We start from the raw sequence: 21,589 nt of genomic DNA on the forward strand, positions 1-21,589 counted from the left end.
CTCCACACATTTTGGATTTATTGTTGGAATTCTCTCTCTCTCAATGCCATCTAAGTGACTCATCCTTCATGAAAGTTTTGAATCCATTCATCAAAATGTCATCCCTCAAAACTGTTTCTTGCCTGCTTGTTCAGGATGCCACTACAAAGTCACAGAGAGAATCAAAAAGGCTCAGGGAATTCATCAAGTTCCAAAGCTTAGACAGCTCCTAAGCAGAACTTATAGACTACTCTAGCACAAATATACACACATTAAAATGTCTTCCAGTTACAGTAAAAAGCACAATGCAGCAGAATTTAAGCTGAAAGACTGACCATCCTTACCAGAGTGACACAAAACCTCAGCACAGTACAGGGAGTGGTGAGAATTGTCTGTAATTAAAGGAAGGCATGAACAAACAGGCTTCAAACACAGAAAAGCAGGAGACCCATTCACCATTTCTGGCCCTCACTCAGATTTATTGTATTGCCCAATTTGCTAAACAAAACAGCCTGTGCTTCAAACTCTGCCTGAAAATCGAGCCAGTGAGAAGCAGCTGCCATGAAAAACCTGGCACAGGGCTGACACTGCATCACATTTCTGATTTGAGACTACTCAGAATAGGCTGAAACCCCCATGGCCCAGTTCATGTTGTCCTCCTTAACACAGGCACAGAGATCAGCAGAGTCAGAGATCACTCCTGGAATAAGGCAGGAGAACAGTTCAGTTTCATCACTCCAAAGATTTCTTCTTTCAGGGTCATTTCCCATTTCACCTGCTGCAAAGGCAGCACCAGAGCCTGGTTTGTGCAGCAAAACCTGCACCTGGACTTGGTAGGAGCTTCCTAAATTTTGAGGAAGCAGGTCCCCAAGTGAGCTGCTGGCAGACAACTAAAGCTCATTCTTGATCCCACCGCCCAAATTTGTATTAAAGGAAACAACTTGCAGGAAAATTACTGAAAGTAGAACTAAAGTAATAGCTACTTCGTTTCAATAATTTGGTTAAAGTTCTGCAGTGTTTTCTTTTATCACAAAGTCTTATTAATGTATAACAATTTTCTGCATAAGTTGAATGGAGTTATGCCTTGAACCTACACCTTACACTAAGGTTTCAGTACTTTTTTCCTCTCTAAAATTAAGGAAGGATAATCAGATAATGGGTGAAAAATTCCTTTTTGAAGAAAAACCATCTTTTATATCCACACAAAATATAAGAACTGCTTAAGTAATTTTTGCATCATTTAAAGCACCTCTTGCATTAAAATATCAGCATTTTTCAGTGTGAAATCTTCAAGCTTCCATTCAATCAGTGAAGATGGTGAAGTGTGAGAACAAATTCCCTGAAAACCTAAATTTGGATCTCTGGCTCCCCACCAGAAATTCAGAGCCTTCCCTGAGACTGCACACACACTCAGCTGCACCTGACAAAGGCACGAGGTGAGTCCATTCATCAAACTCATGCACAGGAAAGCAGCCAGGGTCCCCAGCAGCTCTCCCTCCTGAAACCAGAGCTGGTGCATGATCCAGTCACAGGTAGCAGCCTCACACCCCTACAAGCAGATGCATCAGCAGAGCTGTGACTTGCTCCCTTTCTTTTAAAATGTGTTGTGGAACAAATCTCATGTGCCTACATTGCTCTGATGCTGCGAACTCTCGCTTCTGCCTGGGGCACTATCACTAACAATAAATCATCCTGCTTGAAATTCCTGCTGACCTTCAAGACACCAGCTGTGCACAGCACATCTGCAATCTGTGTCCAGACTCCTGCTTAGTGCCAGGGCCTCTCCCATTTCCACCCTGGAAAAATTCTCCAGTCAGCAATACATTACAGAAGAGCCTAATGACTCTGCCTTCCACCAGCAAATGGCCATCAGGATGTAACATTCAGAAAAGACTCAGTCATGACCCTTTTTTTTATCCATTCACATTTAAAATAGTTGATTCTTCCTCTCTTGTGCAGCTCCTCAGCTATTTCTGATCTGTCGTAATGGCCCTCTGAATTGGGTCTGTGATGGGAAAGTCTTTAATTTCTCAGTCTTAATCCTGAAGGTAATGGGAGAACCTGGAGTGACAGGCATATTTTCTAAGAACTGGTGTTTCTGGTCCTGGCAATTTGGGAAGCCAGAGTTGGCAGCTTGGTTTTGCAGGCTCAGCCCAATGAGAATATAAAACGTAAACTCTAATTACTACTGATTTCAATAGTTTCGCCTTTCACTCTTGAGGATCCTAAACATAGTTAAATTACTAATTATACCCTTTTAACACAGTCAAGGTACTGAAGAGCAATAGTTTATTGGCCTCCCTTAGTTACTGTGTGATCCCCACATTATTGTAACTTCACCATTTTCCAGGGCACAGGGAGAAAAATTTGAGCATGTTAGAGAAATCATCAGAAGAACAAAACCCTCCATCAAAACATCAGATTGTCCCAAATGATATTCTGCTGCTACACTTTTAGCAAGTGGAAGGAAAAGCATTGCCTTTAACTTGTGTTCTCTTCAATGTGATCAGATTAGTGCTGTTCATCTGCTGACAGCGATTTCTGGTATTCTGTCAAATACAGACATACAATAATTTTCCTTACCCAGAACATGCAATTCCAATAACAATCAACTCTACAGAGTTAAAGTGGAGGGTTTTATTCTTTTCCAGGTGCTGGGACTGAGTAGCACACTGTACTATCAATGGAACACAACTGCTCTGGGCTCAGACAGTGGCAGCTCTCTGACAGTGCACACCAATTACACCAAACAGTGAGGATGGGAAGAGAAAAAGCCACTGTCACCAGCTGAAGCTGCAGGGGGGATTAACCTAAGGTAATCTAAATACCTGCCTGGATTTTGGGCAGTGCACAGCTGGAGCTACAGCCCTCTCTCCTCAGCAAGCAGCCTGGGAACTGCAATTACTGTGCTGGGCAACGTCTTGGGTTTATATCTCTAAGGCAGCAACTCCATCAGCACAATTATATTGCTCCAGTGCCAGCTCCAAGGAAAATGTGCCACCAGTGTCAGCACCACCACGTCCTGGAGCACATAAATGTTAATTAGCAGCCTTTTTTTAGAAATTATGAGATGCTCTAGTCCTGCACAGCGTGAGATTTGATGAGATTAGAGCACTGGGTGGTACAGCTAATAAATCAGTTTACTGTACAACCTCATTTCTTTAATGAAGAGCAAATACCTGAGCCTTAGTAAAGCAAGAGTCCCAGGTGTACACTTGCTAACCCAAGTGCTGGATTTAATTTTTTTTTTTGCATTCCTCCAGAACAGGGAGCACTGACCTACTGCTCATCATTAGAGAACGCTCTCCTGTCAGGGGGTCAGTGCTAAGTGCAAACTTTGATGTCACAATTAAAAAACATAGAAAAGATGAGTGGCAAGGCCATTATGGGAGAATAACTAGTATAGTTTTCATAAGGGAATAACTTTTAAAAGCTGACAAGAGCTGTCAAGGTGTCAGGCCTGGAGAAGAGCCAGCACAATTAACATACCCTAGGCTTCAATCTAGTAGACGGGGAGAAAGCAGGATTTATTTTGGACAATTACAAGTTAATAAATGGAAGCGTCAGTTCCTCTGTAGAGCACCCATTAAAGCCTACTAAAGGTCAAAACCTCTTACAGTTCCTGTCACGGTAGGCAACACACTACCATTATTTTATATTTCAAGCAATTTTACTGTCAATGACAGCAGTTACAAATTTGCAAGAAAATATTTTCCTTAGCAGTGTACCAGGCAGTTTACTCCACAGAAATCATCTGTGCTCCCAGAAGTGACTAATATTTCAAGATTTTTATTATGAGCTCAGTGAGGTTTATTTATTTATATATTTGTTTTCCAAACTGCACACGAGTGAATAGGAGCGTGAAGAGCTCAGCAGGAGATGCCATCCCACTTCCTTACATCCTCCAGCCACACAAAATCCAGGGAGTGATAGGCACCTACCCAGGGCAGCTGCTGAAAGCCTGCAGCCACTCCCCATGGGGAGGTGAGCTGTCCCCTCCAAAAAAAGAGGGCAGGCAGGGCACTGCTCCCTCCCCAGCCACCCTCATTCCCCTTGCTCCAGCTGCCCATCACATCCAGACCTGGCACAGCACACACAGCCAGTCACTTGTTTGTGTGAGCCTCACCCCAAGAGTCAACCGAGCTCAGAAATTGCTTCTGCTTTTCTTTACTTCCACTTAAAAAAACTACTTAAAAATAAAAATCAGAACAAGAACTGGCTTTGCTTCACTTGCAGAATTGCTCACCCTCTGCAGCGGACCAAGAAAAGAGGGACACTGCTTGAATCTTGTTATTCTCAGTTGCCTTCTTAACAATAAATAATAGACCAAGTGTCTCCAGGTCAGATGGCAGCTGGAGGGGCTTGCCAAGGAGTCTATCCTCTCTGTGCATACCCCTATGGGAAGGCACAGCAGCCCCTGTGGAGCACCCCAGCACTCAATGAGCAGCCAGTGAAGCTGTTCTCCAACAGGGACACACACACACGGATTTTTACACTTGTCTTACCCTGAGGCAATAAGGAGCATCTAGACCCAGAGCTTTTTTAATACACAGTATTTTCTCTACTGCTTAAAGAAAATGAGACAACACTATTTTTGCCTTGTTGATCTTGCTGTTAATGGAGGCAGAGATGATTCATTAGCTACTCTGGCTTCCCTTTGTTCACAGCCAGGCAGGTGTGCAGAGACAGAGCAAGATACCTGAATGGAGCTTGGAAAGAAAATCTGCCACCTGCAGAGTCATTGGAAAAGACTGGCTGTCATTTAAGACATTATCTACATTATTTGAGTAAAATATACCCCCATATCATCATCATCTTAAGCTATTTTAAGGCTGCCCAGCTCCCAGCATTACAAATCCTATTGCTCATGTAATAAAATGTAATGTAATGTCAAGATTTTCATTGTAATGAAAGCTTTGCTTGGACATCACTCCTCCCAACTCTGATTTTGATTTTTTTAAATTTAGTTTAGGAAAAAAAGTAAAAGGATCCTAAAACAGCCTCAGGTGTATAACATATTCCTTGAAGGAATTTTGGCATGGGATGGATGGACGTCTGCTTCTGGCCTGACCTAGTTTTAAGCATCTGAGCAAAAAAAAAATCTCCCTGTGAATATTCCCTGTAGAGTACTTCTTTTAGCTGTTAATTCCCCAATGATTTCACCTGCCCCTCAGAGATTTTTTTTTCTTTTTTTTCTTCTTTGAAATCCCAGCTGGACTCAGTTATCTTGGGTCTGGCCACTTGCAGGTGCTGGTCACAAAGGAGAAACTCAGACTGGAGCTCCCACTGTGCCACACAAGCACCAAGTGCTCAGTGACGAGGTGTCAGCCTTGCAGGCGAAGCAGATGTGAGACAGGCTGGGACTCAAACATGTTCTCATTCAGTGAGCACACAAAGCTCACACCTAGTCTATAAAATTTACCTTAGATGTGTTTTTAATGTATTTCTCATTATACAATCCATAATTCTTAACCAACCCTATACATTAGGCCAATGCAAAGGAAAGTGTACTAATTGGGTATTCCTTAGAAATACAAAACTGTGGGCAGAAAGGAGGGGAAAAAGTGAAGTAAACTGCATCAGCAGCATGTGTTGTACTCTCATCTAAACAAAGGGAAAAAGAAGGATTCATTAAGCAAGAAATGAGTCTTGAAATGGCAGAGAAGAAAAGTCTCCTGCTGGGGCTGAGAAGTGGGACTGTAAAGAGAGATGAGAGAGAAGAAGAGGTGGCAGCAGGCTCTGTCTGACAGAACAGAAGAAAGAGAACCAGTCCTGATAGCTTCAGGCTTACTTAGCAAAGACAGGGAAAACAACTAAGGGTGACTTTGATAAGCACCATTTTAATGCTTCCTTTCCTTTTTTTACTTTTTTTTCTAATTTGTCCCCTTTGTGAATGTCAAGAAAGTCTGCAATAATGATCCCTAACCTCCAGTACTGCTGTAACCCTTCTCTGGCACCCAATCTCTGGCAGTCTCTTGCTTTGTTTCCAGCTCTCATTACAAGCAATTTGTAAGAAGCAGATATGTTGTTCTGTAGTTATAAATCATGTAGCACAATGAGATCCTGTACCAGATGTGGCATACAGATGACAGTGCAAGCACGCACTTAACAGCTATAAAAAGTTTAAAATAAAAATATAAAAATAAGCATTTAAAAAGTTTGAGGTTTTTCATTAAAAATTGTTTTCAATTTTGTTGAATTTCAGTGCTGGAAAAGGAAAGGTGAGGGCTTACTTGTGTCCTCCCTTGTTATCATTATGTGTATCAAGACTGCACACCAAGACAACAGCAGTAAGTGCTATCAGAGAAGCCAGACATTTAAAAGTAGTTACATTAATCATGAATGAACTTGAATTAATGTGATTTATAATTTATATTACAGTATACCATGGGTTTCTCGCCAATTCCAATTTAAGAAAAGATGCAACATACTGTTGGAACAGATAATTCAAGGAAAGAAGGATTTCTGCAAGAGAGAGGTTTGAAGTGCTTGTATTTAAATGGTCTTCTGCAGATTGAATGCCTTATTTTTTTTTCTTTTTAAAATCATTCAACCAAAAAACACCCACACTTTCAATTGTGTGATGCTGAACCACTCCTCTGCCACACATGGAGTCTTTGGAAGACACTGAGAAGCCCTTTGTGTAATCATTCAGGTTTGTCACAAGGATGTTTGTCAAGAACAGCACTGGGTGAAAACAGAGAGAAGCAAGAGGCATGTCTGCAAAAAGGGTATGGTGTCCATGAGATGAAGGGAAAGCCTCAGCCAATCCAAAACACAAACAGGACAAGGCAGGGCCATTTCTAACTTTCCTTTTCATTGACTCTTGAAATGTTCTCAAACCATGGCTACTGCCTGTCTGCCAGCAGTGGACAGAACAGACACACTCCTGCCCACATCATCTGCCCCTTCAAATGCTCACCTTATTTTGGCTTTTCTTATTTCATTCCTTTGCAGCATGAGGGTGGGGAAAGCTTACTTTTAGAAGCCTCTCAGACCCTTCCTGTAGAGCTGTAGCTGTAGCACTAATTAAAAATCCAAACTGAAACAAGAGCCAACCAGCAGAGGCTCTGCAGTCATTGACTGCATGGAGAAAAAGAGAAGAAAAACCCAAGTTCATGTTTTAGCCTCCACTGAATAATCTTAAAATGGCTTAGGAATTTAAAGACATTACTGTGCCTAATAAAACCCCAGTGCTCCTGCCTGCCCAAGGCACTACAACACGAAATATCTCATGTATTCACTCAAGATGCAAAAGAAGGAAAACAGAAGTTTTTTTTCTGACCTTGTAATATGTAGAATTCCAAAAGTGACAGTGGATTGGAGGGTGAAATTGCCACCTCTCCAACCAAGCTGGTCAAACCAACAGCCCATCAATTCTCTCCTCCCACAAAGAAGAATGCAAAACCATCATTATTTACATGAACATCGGTGAGAAACTCCAGTAGAAATACGCAAACATCAGAAGGCATAGGAAACTTTTAAAAGAACTTTAAAACCTTTAAAAGAACAGGGTGACACTCACAGCCTTCCCTGCAGTGAGGAGCTCACCCCTGGCCCCGAGAGGTCCCGCTGCAGGACAAGCAGGGCCATGGCTTGTGGGAAAAACTCTCCCACTTCCCTGCAGTTTGTTTGCCTTGTCACATCTCCTCACAAAAGGCAGCTCTGATTGCAAAGCTGAGTTTCATCAACAGGTCAGAGCTACCACTAAAAAAAGAACAAGCTTTTTTTGAGCTGAATGGAGGGTTGATTTTGCAAGGATCAGCAAAGACTGCAATAGTTACCCTAAGAATGACTGTGGTCTGTGCTGAAAAGGTTGCTCAGTTCTTCCCAAAGAAGAATGAGCTCTCACATGGAAACCAGCATGCACAAACTGCAGGGCATGAAGTAGAATACTAGCAGAGCTCCCAGAGGGCAAGAAAATACCCTGAAACTTTTTTTGGTGGCAATTAGGAAAATACAAGGTGGCTTTTGCAGGATCAGGCATAGAGTATTAACCACCACTTAATTGTGTTAGCAAAGTAGATCATCTTGTAAGAAATTGTTCACCTTGAGGGGTCAGAATTTAATATACTACTAGGAATGTATTGGGTTTTCCTTTGCTTTCTTTTTGATCACTTAACAGCTCAAAACCATGGAGTAACAAAATGGTTTTCACATTATTCATTACTTACAGTTAATCTACAATCTGCTTGATTCCTTTCAGGACAGCAGTGGAACTGCATGTCAAATTTCTGAAAACTGCAGAAAAGGTATTCTGCTGATTGGTTTGAATTTTGCAGCCATAATGAAGTTTAAATTAACTGTGGAAGACTGGCTCTGTTAAAGCATAAAGGGAAATAAAAAGCAGTATTTTTCTTGTAGGTAATTGCTTAGCTGATCTATTGCCTGATACAACTAAGTGATAGGTAAACCATCATCTGATCCCCGTGCTTGTATAAGTTTTTAATAATTTCTCTCCATCAAAACACTGTATGTCAAAAGATGCATTACAATACACACAATGTCTCAGGATCATGAAGTAAAACCCTGTATTTTATCCTATCTTCAGGTCCTAATTATAGTGTCCATTCTTATCTTACTGACGAACAGGAAAAAAAGTATTTTCTTTTGCAGTAATGTTGGCCAAACAGCAGAAACCTGAAAAATCCTGATATAGTAAAGCAAAGTTTAAAAAATTAGCCCCAAGTTCCGCTAACTTGCATGAAGAAATTTTCATGGACTGATTTAAAATGACCAAGTTGGACTGAAATGTATGATTAGATTTTTAAATAAAAGGATGAACCCCACAGCATGTGCCAGGGAAAGGAACATGCAGGATGTATGGAGCAAGCAACATTTCTTCTTGTCCCTTACTCCTCCCTCCCTCCTGCTTTGAACTGGTGCTGTAATTTTTTTTCCCTTCACTGAAGCGACAATTTAGATTTGGAAAATAAATGAGCAATGTGCAGTTGAAAAGAAACTGTAATTTTTTTTGCATGGAAATGTAATGTTAGTGATTTATTGGGTTATCAGGCTGATCTGGATATTGAAAAGAACATAAATGAGAAGGCTGCAATAATTCAAAACCAGAAGAAAATAAAGAACTGAGGATAAATACTTAGTTTCTTATCTGAGGAAGGGTTGCCACTGGGTAAGGCTCCTCCTGCAGTAAAAAACAGGCTCCTCGTGGAATCAGTAGTGTCAGTGCATGGGGTTAATATTCTGTTTGCAGGCTATTAGTGGGACAGATGGGGTATCTATTCCTCTACTGTAATTGTGTTTGCTCTAAAAACACTTCTTCAGAAAAAAAAAAAAAAGTCAATTAGTTAATCAAACATTATTACAGAATCAAATTTCCCAAACATGAAAACAGAAAAAGTTACAGAGTATCTTTTCTGTTGTAATTACTGTGGCAGGGACATCGTGATATGTCTCTTTTTTTTGGTAATGAGAAAACAGAACACTCATTGGCAACAAAATTGGATTTTGCTGGATTAATACTTTACTCAAAAATATCCTCATCTAACTTGTCAGTACAAGTTTGGAGCTAAAGAATGCCTAACTACTCTGTTACACTGATGCTTATCAAGAAGACAAGTGCTGGGATTAAATTTTATAGCTAAAATAAAAAAAGAAAAACTGGAAAGAAAACAAATTTTTTCTTTCACCCAGGAGAGTGTGTGAAGTTTCTCCCTAAATATACTGAAATATTCATAAAGAACTGAACTTGTCTATTTAATTTTAAAATGCATTCTGTAAAGTGGAATAAAGACTCCCACTGTGTGCTCTGGACACATCCCATATCCCAGAGGAGTGGGATCCTCAGTCTGGCTCCCTCCTTCGTGGCCCAGTGGGCTCCTGTCATGTTGGTATTTCTGCCTTTGTCTTCACAGTAACAGCAGGAGGCTTTTTGTTTGTTTTTATTACTTAAAAGAGTTGGAAAAGGAAGCATCAAGTCCATCACGAAGCTCAGCTCCAGTGCTCCCAGCAGTGCTGAGCTATAATTAATAGACCTGGTGAGGAACCTTATTAGCATTAAAGTCAGCACAGGTGCATAAAACTGAAAATGAAGCTTTTCACTAAAATTTAAACTCAAAAAACCCAAACAACCACCAATCCAACCACTAAAGATGGCTAAATAATTCCATATTAATGGAAAAAAAATACTGAAATAGAGTGATAGAGCAGAGTATATTAGGGAGAGGAGGGGCTCATTTCATGGTTGTATGTGCATTACAAAAACATCTCTGTATATGAATGCACAGCTGAACATTTGTTTGTGTTCCCTTAATATTTAAAAAGGCTACAAAGATGAGTATGTTTTCCTGAGGGTAAAAAAAGAAATATAGGAAGACATGCCAAAGTTACATTCTGGGAAAGCAATAACAGTAAGAAAGGACTACACAAGATCGATTCAAACACAAATGTTTGAATTTCTTCTGTGCTTGGGTAGTTATGACTGCCTGCCCACAAGGACACACCAAGATGTAGCTCTCTAACATGAGAAACATGATAAAGGGAAGGAATATAAAATTTCTTTATTCCAGAAAATTCAGCTGCGAAAAAAATGACTCTGTTATATTAAAAACAATAAGTCACTTAGCCTCAAAGAAAAATAGAAAGAAGAGAAATAACAAAATGTACCACAGGTAATTATTTTTACTTGCAAGGCATGAAAAACAAGACTCTGCAAGTGTCTCCCTGCCAGGGTCACGCTCTCCCCGGGAGGATGGAGCAGCTGGCACTGCACCTGCATCCTGTGCCCTTCCTCACTGGCCCTGCAGAAATGCAGCCACCCCTCAGCCATGCCAGGCACTTCCCTGATCCAAGAGCAGCAGAGTTATTTCATGAAATCCCTTATTAGTGAACAGGCCTGAAATCTGACTCACAACACATCACTTTTTCTTTTTGTTCAAGGAGCAAGTCTTCAGAAAATTCTTGCAACTCTTCAGTTTTTACCCTGTACTACACCAAAGCTCTGGACATACTGGTCTAGAAGGCAACAGGGTTTTTTGAGAATCATTATTTCTACATTTCAAAAATTGCATACAACATGTTGCCTCTGCCTCAGTCCGATTCCCAAAGCTCCAGGGGAAACCAACCTGCAAAAAGCAGGCCTGAAAAAACACAGCATAAAATCCTGCTGGCTCTCAGTGAAAAGTTCATTTCCATCACTGTATCAGTCTCCCAGAACTTGGCCATTTCCCTGCAAGCAGACACAAACTCCTGGGCTCTGCCAGAAGCTGCAGATGCACTGCAGTGCACCCTCTGCAGGTGCCAGCCAAGCAGAAGAGATGGGGATTTTCTTTTTCAGAGGGAATATCTCTGCAATGAGAGCTTTTAAAAAGAGCTGTAATGATGACTACAAGGATTCCTTGCTTTGTTTTCAAATTGCAGGCTCAAACAACTGCTAACATCCAATTATCTTTGCTGGGAATAGTGGCATCCCAAATGTGCTATATTGCTTTTAATTTATACCTTACATGCCTCATAGGAGGTACAGATTTAGTAAAAGAATGGGGTTATATTATTGTTATGTCTAATCACACCTTTATTCCAAACTTCTTGTTCTCACCCATATTCCACAAAATATTTATTAAAACACATGAAAATTATTCAAGTTTGGACTTTTGACTGACTAGAGATTGAAATTCTCTATTGTGAATAGAGATTATCTCCAGCTTATTTGGCACTGATGTCAAAAAAATGTGCAAAGAAAAAGATGTAAGGAGAGGAGAAAAATGTGGACAGGAGAAATCTGTGTCTGGAATTGGGAAAGGGGACAACTACTAATTTAGTCTTCCTGCATAATTTGTACATTATTCCCTGCGTACAATTTTAAATAAATTTGTAGAGCACAGAGATCATTTTCACCCAGAGACAAACAGTTTGAGAAATGACCTAACGGTTCTGTGGGGGAAAATTCCTGCTTATAATTTACATAATTGATTGTATTTTCATCTGTAGATGCAAACACATTAGGGCTATTTATTTTTCATCACAGCTTTTGCTGTTATTGTTGTTGTTTGATATTTGCAGGAGTCCTCCTGGGAGAGCAAAGAACACCAAGCTTGAAGTGTGCTGCTGTGGTATTGAGTGATTCATCAGAAGTTCTGGGATGGAGACTTTCCAGCCCTCTTTGTCCCAGCGGTGACAAAAGTCTCTGGAGGAATGGCTGGCACAGGGGACTGAGCTGTGTGCTGCAGATTTGTGCCCCAGGACAGCACAATGAGCAAGCCCAAGCAGCTACGACAGGAAGGTCACTCAGAGCCTCAGAGTTTAACACTCAGCTGCATTTATCAAACCCTCAGAGTCTCAAGGAGAGCAGGCAGGGGTTTCCAGCACTTCAGAGCTCCTGCCAGGGATGGAGGAGATGCTGCATGGACTCATACATATGTTTTAAAATTGTGGTATGGGGCTCAAATCCCACACTCTGTGGGTCTAGACCATCAAATAGCAATTCCCTCATTACTACATTGAATAATAGCAATTCTGCCTCAGTTACTCATCTCTCTGCACTGAGCTCAGAACTGCTTTTAAAGACACCACCATTTTATTCTGTTGAGGGCGTTTTTTCTTTGTCTAAGCCTTCAAAGCAAAGCAGAGAGTTCATTTTTCTCTATTACCACTGACTGCTTGCAAGTTGCTGTTCCTGGAGTATTTCATAAAGGCTGCAGATATGCTCTCCAAACAGTCCTGTAAAAGCTAAAAACAGGAAAGCACTAACAGAGGCAGTGGGGCTCTTGAGACACTAAACTCCTTCAGGTCCTAGGAAATAAAATTGGCTTTACCCTAGTCCTGTGCTTGCTTTCTGGACTGCTCAGAAGGTGCTCATATCATACTAGCTCTGAGTGGGTGTTCAGAAGCTGTTAAGACATAACAAATCAAAACACAACCAACACTGACAGCACAGGGCCTCCCAGCCAATGGAGGAAACCCACATTACAAATCTTCTCATTTAAATCCTGTAAATTTTGTGTGCTAGCAACATTTGACTGGATGGAAAGAAAATCTTCTACAACAGAATTGAGGTACGGGAGCTTTTAGGAACATTTTCTCTGCCAAGCCCTCCCATGGCTTAGACGGTGTGATAACAGACTTCACAATTAGGATTAAATATGGCTTTTCAGAAAAGCTGGGGGGAACTGAGGTTTAGGCAGAGCTTTCATCCATTTGATCACATAGAAACCCCTCTTGGCTGCTGGCATCACTGAGACCACAGTGGCTGCACAACTGTCCTTGGCTCATGGGAGACTCTTTGCACTAAGTACTTCCCTTACCTGTCCATTATTGTAGAAAGGTGTGATTAAAGGGGAAAAAAAAAGAAAAAAAAAAAAGAAAAAAAAAAAAGATAAAAAATATGAAGCAAAATCTAAAGACAGATTAGATTATTTGTTCCTCTCACCTCTACTGAACTGCTGGAAAACTTCTGCCATTGACATAGGCAGTCTCAGGACAAAATCAGAGCATTCAACAGTGGCACCTCCACATCTCTTCAACAAGCTTATTAAAACTACCCATAAAAAGAATTTGGTGTGAAGTTCTTGAAAACAGAGCCAATCAGAGCAAGTCTGTGCTGCAGCATATGCTGCCTGCCACCTTTTCCACCCAAAATATGGGAAGAGGAATGTTTTTCCTTCATAGCACTAATAGAAGCCACCACGAAATACATATTCCAGAAGAATTAAACTCAACATTTTATCTCAGGAATCAGTAGTTTTATTTGCCAGTAACATTACTGAAAAGTTTTACTTTGGCCAAACAAGCATCCATACAATTTTTTGTGCTTTTTTTTTTTTTTTTTCCACTTCCTAGCAGGGAGATTAGACTTGTGAATGTTGAACAGAGGAAGGGGATGGCTTTCCTGTGTTTCACCAAACACAGCCACAGAGCCACATGCAAACACAGACACACAGACCCCCTGCAGAAAAGATGGAGAGGCAGCATCTGCCACGCTCCACCAGAGGCTGGTGCAGTGTCCACCCTCTCCTGCCCAAAGCCACATTTACCATGTAAAACACTGGAAAAAAGTTCCTGTTCAGTCTCACACTTGACCTCAGCTCCAAAATCAATTTTTCATCACTATTGAATAGAGGAACAAGGACTGCAGCCTTCAGGTTCTCATTATTTCAAAGTGCTTCACAGCACTAAAAAAATTAAAAATATAAATCCTAAGTGAGGCCAAGTGGAGAAAACTCTGCCCATAACTGCCCTTTTCCTGCCATCCATCAGTGATGTGCTGTTGTGTGAATGTAACACCTGTAGAATCAATTCCAGCTGTACTTTTAACTAAAACTCATAATAAGCAGCTACAGGATGCAATGAAGCTACCTGCTAATTTCTTATCTAATTTATGTATCTTTCCCTCCAGCTTCTCACAGATTGCTGTTGCTGCTGAGGTCCACATCTTCACAGCTCTCCAAACTAAATCTACACTCACACTAACATTGTAAATTATGGCTAAATAAAAATACCAGTGAGAGAGAGAAAAAAAAGTTTCAAGGAGTAGTGCTAAAGAAAAGCAATCATTATTCTATATAATACAGATATAAAACATGTAGTAGCTTATCTATGTTCACCCTGAGCAGAATAACAGGAAAAGGGGAGATTCAATTAGGAAAAAAAGCAATCAATCCAGATACATAACCATATGATTTCACCAGATGGAAAAAAAAAACCCAAAAAAAACAAACCAGAAAAGGTACAGAATAATTACCAGCTCAGTGGCCTATGTAGGAATTTTCTGTACAGTTATTACATATCTTTGCACTATCATTACATATCTCTTTAGGGGAGTCAAGATGCATTGTCCTTGCTTTTGAATTAAATAGATTTAACCCATCTGCAGATCAGGATGTTGCCCTGGGATGCATTGCCTCTCTCATTCTGTGGGAGCACAGCTTTTATCTCACCAAAGACACAGCTTGGAGGTAAGTGATACAATAGGGTGAGAGAAACCTAAGTACTGATGCTTTAAAGTTAAGAAACAGAAACCTTTCATTGACACACTTTTTTAAATACAGTGCATTGAAATAAAATCATAGCTCATTTCAGAACTGTGCCTGCACTAATGTAAGTAGTCATAGCCCCTTTCACAATGTATCTGCACTAAAAAAAAAGTTTACCAAAGAGTATGTCAAGTTTTTTATGTACATCTGTTGCAACAAATGTTTTCCAGTAAGTCACATCTGAAGTATACCACAGCATTTATGTGATAAATTAAACTGTTAAGAAGGAAATTATACATTTACAATTTTAATAATATTATTCATTATTATTCACCATTCCCTGCTCCTCTTCAATATTAAACTGTTCAAATTTCTCTTTCTTCCCACCTCAGAATTTTTTTCACTGTAAAATCTCCAAAAGATTTGTTCTCAAGAAAAGAGTGAATTTTGTTTTCCAGAATCTGCAGTTGAGGACAACTCAACTGTGATTTCCCAGCTCGTATGAAGAACATCTTATTTCATTATTCCATCTGAAACTAAGCTGAAGTAGTGAGCAGATTTCTCTTACCTGTTTGTGAGCATGATCATAAGAGTTAATGTGATTGTCAAACTCCTGGTGTTTATAGTACTGCTTGTCACAGAGTTCACAGTAGAAGTTGGCTTTAAGATCTTCCAGAGCTTTTGCTATCGTGTTTTTCTTTTCAGCATAATCCTGGAAGGGGGGCAGGAAAAAGTAATTTTAGTTTTGCCTTTGACGCTGCAAATGGATTTTGTGCTCTGCAGTTAATCATATTTGTAAACATTTACACACCTCTGTAACTAAAAGCCTTCCCGTATTTGCTGTGTTACACTGCACATGTTTCCTGGACTGCTGTGAGGATGAAGAGTTGCACACTTCAGTTTGCTCTACAGTTGCCAGCTCCCCTTCAGGGCTCTGTCAGAGGCTAGAAGGATTTCCCTGGGTTCTATTTAAATACTAATATTTATCATGGTGAAGTCTATTTGCAAGTTCATTTTGATCCAAGCCTCACTCCTCAGTAATGTACCCAAGCACAATAAGCATGAAGATACGAATGGCAATAATTTAGTTACAAGGCTTTTACAAGAAAGTCTGCTTACTTTAAAAAAAAAAGTAAAAAAAAATATACTACTAGGTCCTTCTTAAATGCCTGTACATATAAAACACAAGGAACATTTTCACAGCTGAGATGTAATTAATATCTTCATCCCCTTGTGTTTGTCATTCCATATCAGGACACAGAGGGGTCTCTGTTTACTATACATTAGCCAATACATCACACACAACTCTGCTTATCATTGATGAGAAAATTGCATGTGAGACTTTTTAATTCCCTAAATACACCAGTGATAACGTGGCCTGTTGTGAAAGAGCATGGAAATGGTCTGTCATGTCAGATTAGTTGTAACACCAGTTAAACACTGAGCGTGTATAACCCCAGTGCAGTGGCTCCTGCTTTTGACAAGTCTGTCTGGGATGGAATTTCAGATCAAAATCCCAAACATGTCAAATATTCAACAAAACAAACCCCTCAGATTTGTTTCTCAGAGTTTCTTCACTGTGAATTCTTTGGTTCATTTAAATTGAGATAAAAGTTCTGATATTGTAATCAGAACATCCTAAAGTGAGCTAATCTGGGGGAAAAGACCATATTTGGTTGCAGATTTCACAGCTGACAACTCATGTATTTCCAATATATTTTGAGGACTTTAAAATGGAAAATTTATGTTTATCAGATTAGAATGTTTTCATAACAATGCTGTTTATTCTCAAGAGAGAGGAACAGTAGTCATAAAATTAAAACTATATCCAGAAAGTACTTATTATTTAAAGTAGCACTTTAACTATAATTCAGCATGATTGGACTGCTAGCAAACACTGTTGATTCATACCCAAACTGAAGTACTCCCTCACCAAAATTTTGTCCATTAATAGAATTGCACAAGTCACTTCAGAGTGGTGTTTTGAATACTGGCTGACACATGACAAATTCACACATTCCTAACACTTTTCTACAGTGATGTTTCACAAAATCTGTTCCATTTAAATCCAAACTGAGTTAGCATTTTATTTCAAGAAAGAGCAGTACTTTACACTTGAAAATACATTTATGCACTATGGAAATTTCACCTGGAAACTCTGTACTTAGCTCTTGGTATCAGCTAGCAAAATCTACAGGTTTCAAACCACTTCAGGTATTACCAGGGTACTGTGTATGGAAAGCAGTGGAAACAGAATGAAGACACTAAGGGGATACACTCCCTTGAAACACTTTCTAGACTACAAGAATTACTTTTAAAGGGAGGACACCTAATTTGATTTAATTAAAGCATGAAAAAGAAAAAATCTGAATTTGGGGCAATTATCAGAACTCTGGAATACTACATATCATCAACTATATATATATGTATATGTGTGTATATATATATATATATACATATATATGTATGCATATATATGTATATGCATATATGTGAGGAGAATCAGTGTGATGGATCCTAAGACAAGAACAGTGAATTTAATAATACTTTTTCATAAAGATCTTACACCATGCTGTTGATTAACTCTCAAGCAAGCTTTTGTAAGACTTACTAATGCTCTGAAATACCTAGAATAAAGTTATGTAACTTCACTAGTGGTGTCTTTGACTTAAAGCACCATTTTTGAAACAATACAATATTTTCATAGCAAAACCTAACCTGAATGCAATTACATTTGGCATGCCAATGCATATTAATGAGGCAGGGGCGCTGGAACTCCATGAAAAACTTTACTGCAAAGGATCTTGGGGTTTCTATCACTAAATACCTTTAGCTGGGGTTTTTTTAGGCACAGGGTTAAATTTACATTACAATAGTACATCAAAGTTTCCAAGGTAAGTGAAGAATGGCAACACATCTAAATTAAATTTAATTTAAAACACAAGTAGATGGGGTGGAACACAATAATGGGGCTCAGTCATGCATGGAGAAGGGACTTTCAAATGACAAGAACCAGAAGTACTTGACCTTGGGAACGTATGAATGCCTCTATTGGTTCAACCTTTTGAACCTGTGCAAGATTTTGATGTACAACTGGAGAAAGTGACTCTTAACTCAGCATCACTCCCTTTGCTTTGCACCTGCATTCTGCTGGGTTCAGCTGTTGCATGTTGGAAAAGGTCATCAACACTTTTATTCCCTTTGACTGGGTCATTGTTAAGTACATGTACCCCTAGCACACCTTGTCTCATGTTGTGCCCCCTGAATGACATAGCTCTGGTTTATTCATGAGTTCCTTTACTCTTCATCACCTCTGCTTATTCTTTCCATAGTCTCCAAAAGATCCAAGAACATGCTACACCACAGTGCCATGCACGAATCCACTCTTAGTCTCTGTTTTCTACCCTCTCCCTTTCAGAATTTTTTGTTTTAAAACATGATATAGCACTAAACTCCTTTATCATCCACATCCTTTGTTACTGTATAATATTTTATACAGCAAAATAAACTGGCAGATGTTCCTATGCAGCTACTAAACTTCAAGAAACGAAAAATTTCCCATTTCTCCAGGAGCAGCACAACAAACCTCAAGACTTCAGCCTATTGTATTTCACATGCACACACACAGAAACCCCCTTAAGAACACCCTTAAAGGATGGTGTTCAGGAGATTCTCTGTCACTGTGGGATCCCCTGGGCTGGGACTGAGGCTACTGCCCCTGCTGCTGGCAGTGAGCAAAGTCCAGAGTCACTGGGAGTGAGGAAAGTGGTTTCAAGGATGGGTGTGATGCCCTGTGAAGGCTGGCCTAGATCAGAGACTAGACAGAGATAAAGAATAAAGCAGGGATTTATTAAAAGGCCTCAATGGATCCACCTGGGCAGCACAAGAGCCCAGCCAGGGCTACACCCAAGATGGACCAAAATGGTCACAAAATGGACAACTGATCACAGGGGCTCTCACTTTTATAAGTTCTGCTCCTTTACATATTGGAGTTAATTGTGCAATTACAGCTTTAGGTTATGAACTCCCACCCTGCTTGTTTTTCTCTCTTCAGTCCACGTTGTTTGTGCTGTTGGGCCTGAGATTTGGATCATTTGTCCTTGGTGCCCATCTGGAGCAGGAATAGTTTTGTCCCCCTACTCTCGCAGAGAGCTCACCATCCTCTAATATGAAGCTCAGACCCACACACTAAAGCAACACAGGACCTGAAAAATATTAAAGCTAAAACCTGAGGCATCAAGCAGAGACTGGAAACAGGAGAAGAGAGCTTGTTGGGTTTTTGCCTGCCAGGCTGTTACTGTCGATTTTGCAAGGAGGCTTTCCCCAGCCCTGTCCATATTGATGAGGGATAACTGCCCAAAAACTGACAGTAACAAATTACAGTCCCTGGACCTTGAGAGCAGCAGGCAATGGAGTGCAGACAGAAATAAGCTGGAAGCTTACAGGAGAAAAATATTCCTGGAGTAAAGTAGCAGCCAAAAACTCACTTAAACTGGTTAAATATGGTCAAGCTTAGTTTCATTTTCATCAAGATTTGCAAACCATCCTGGAAGTTTTAAAAGAACTTTGAATTATGATTCAGCCTTGTAATAAAACTCAGAACTGAGTATCACTTAGTTTCATTATTTTTTTCCTGAAAGGCTTATTATCTGAAAGCCTACAGCTATAATTCACTGTAGCTATTTTTCATAATTCATATGAAAGATCTCTAATAAGTGATCCCATCTATCAGCTAGCTTTATTTCTTTAAATCCATCTTCTCCATACTCCAAAGCCTTAAGTCTATGCAAATGCTACTGCAAACATCTGATAAATTGGATTAAAAGCAGCTTTATTCACAGAGGGGCTGTCACAAACCAGACTGGACTTTGTGCTCCCATTACAGGAGGGAGAGAGAAAGAAAGAACACTACAGGAGTGCTGAACTCTTTACACAGATAACTTTGGAGAGCTCACTGGATGCCTCAGCCATGGGGATATTTCTATGGAGTGCACTTCAGGCTCCCACTTCTGCTATCTGCAGAAAGGTCAGCTAGACAAAAAATAAAAGGAAGAATGTGAAATTATAATACATTATCTATTCCATGGTGATTACTAGTGTGAATATTCTTACTTTACAATAAATGTGAGTTCCTTTTATTGCAGCAAGCTACTCTGCATTTACTGTAGACTTAAAAGGGTCAGGCCTGCAGTCACTGCAAAGCAAAACGTATTACAGAAATAAAGGCCTTCTTCAGGATAATTTACTGGTATAGTCATCCCAGAGAGGATTAGGCTGCTCTGGTCTGATCCTCTGGATTAGAGCCCATTAGACCTGACAGATGTTCCAGTCTAACCTTGTTTCACAAAAAAATATTTAAAGCATGTTTTTCCTGTTACAATAACTAAACAAAAAAGCAAAATTGTAGTTTAGATATTAAAAAAAAAAAAATCAAACTAATACCCTTGGTTTGGCAAAACTCTGCATTAGCTATATTTATATGAAAAAAACCAGCCTAAAAATATATTGTTACCAAAAAAAAAAAAATCAGCCACAACTTAAGAGCACACTTTTCTATAGTTAATTAACTGTGACATGCATGAGCACAATTAACAAAGGATTCCTTAATGTCTGATATGTTTACTTGGTACTATAAAGACAGCAGATTTTGTGGAATAAAATGTACAATTTACTAACATCTCCTCTGCTATCAATCTTGGTGTTATTTGGTATTTAGATTTTTTTTAATATCTTTGCATAGCACTTTTTTTCCTCCTGTAAGCAGTCTGTACATCATCCACTGATGTACTTGAAAAAATAGAATACATTAACAATATTAGTACAGTCTAGTAACAAATCCGATTCTTTATAAGGTTCCTGTCCTTATCAAGGCGGGGAGACCAAAGCAAAAGGCAATTAGATACATGGATCAAATTACTCATTGATCCTGACAAATTCATTTCCAAACAGTACACAGTTTCAGAAGGGAGACTGGCAGCTGACTGGGAAAATAATTACCACAAAAATTGTCAGGTCTTTTTGATTATCCTACCTGAAACTTTCCCATGAGTTGCAGGTGATAGCAAACTACAGCTCACCAGGCCACAAACACTATTTCCTCGATCCCTTCTGACATTCTCCTTTTGGGCAAAGGTGTTTCCAGCAGTGACCCCACTGCTTCCCTGCACTGGATGGGGATGGGACCAAGGAAGGATGGTACTTTATATTAATTAAACATCTGAGGCTGAATAAACCCCACACCACTTTTATTTTTTCTTCAAGACTACCTGCAGACACCCAGTTCCAACCCAAGCACTTATTACATCCAGGAGAGCTAATCAGTATTCTGCTGAAAATGCACACTTGAAAATGCTATTGAAGACGTGCAAATTATTGTAAAACTGGTTTCTCAGCTTCCCAATAAACACACAGACAGTCCTTTGTGTTTGGGTAAACACCCTAGCATTAGGATAAATAACACAGTGAAATTAGAATGAAATAGCAAAATTTATTCCCATTAGTGCTGTTTGCTTCCTAAAGTCATCCTAATTTTGCCAGCCACACACCTACTAATGCAAGCAGCTGAATCCCACACCCCCTGCACTAAATGGAGTGAGACAGATGAGAACAGGGCCAAAGCTGGACTCAGTGGAGAGCAAAGCAATGCACAACAGTGTCCTGCCATGGTGAGACTGAATTCA

General features: G+C 39.8%; 1 protein-coding gene across 3 annotated transcripts in view; it reads right to left on the reverse strand.

The window, feature by feature from the left end:
• Nucleotides 1-21,589, reverse strand: part of ZNF804A (zinc finger protein 804A) — a 145,627-nt gene that overhangs the window by 19,965 nt on the left and 104,073 nt on the right. Inside the window, exon 2 of one of the 3 annotated variants that reach the window (XM_021543118.4) lies at nucleotides 15,478-15,621. The exons of 1 other annotated variant lie outside the window; for it this stretch is intronic. In XM_021543118.4, the coding sequence (XP_021398793.2) occupies nucleotides 15,478-15,621 (144 nt within the window). Of the gene's footprint in view, nucleotides 1-323; nucleotides 15,455-15,477; nucleotides 15,622-21,589 lie in introns of those variants that run through there. One more of the 3 variants, XM_085584630.1, reaches the window with a different exon arrangement.

The sequence above is a fragment of the Lonchura striata genome, chromosome 7 (genome assembly GCF_050655825.1).
Source record: "Lonchura striata isolate lonStrDom1 chromosome 7, ASM5065582v1, whole genome shotgun sequence".
In the NCBI taxonomy this organism is placed as follows: Eukaryota; Metazoa; Chordata; class Aves; order Passeriformes; family Estrildidae; genus Lonchura; species Lonchura striata.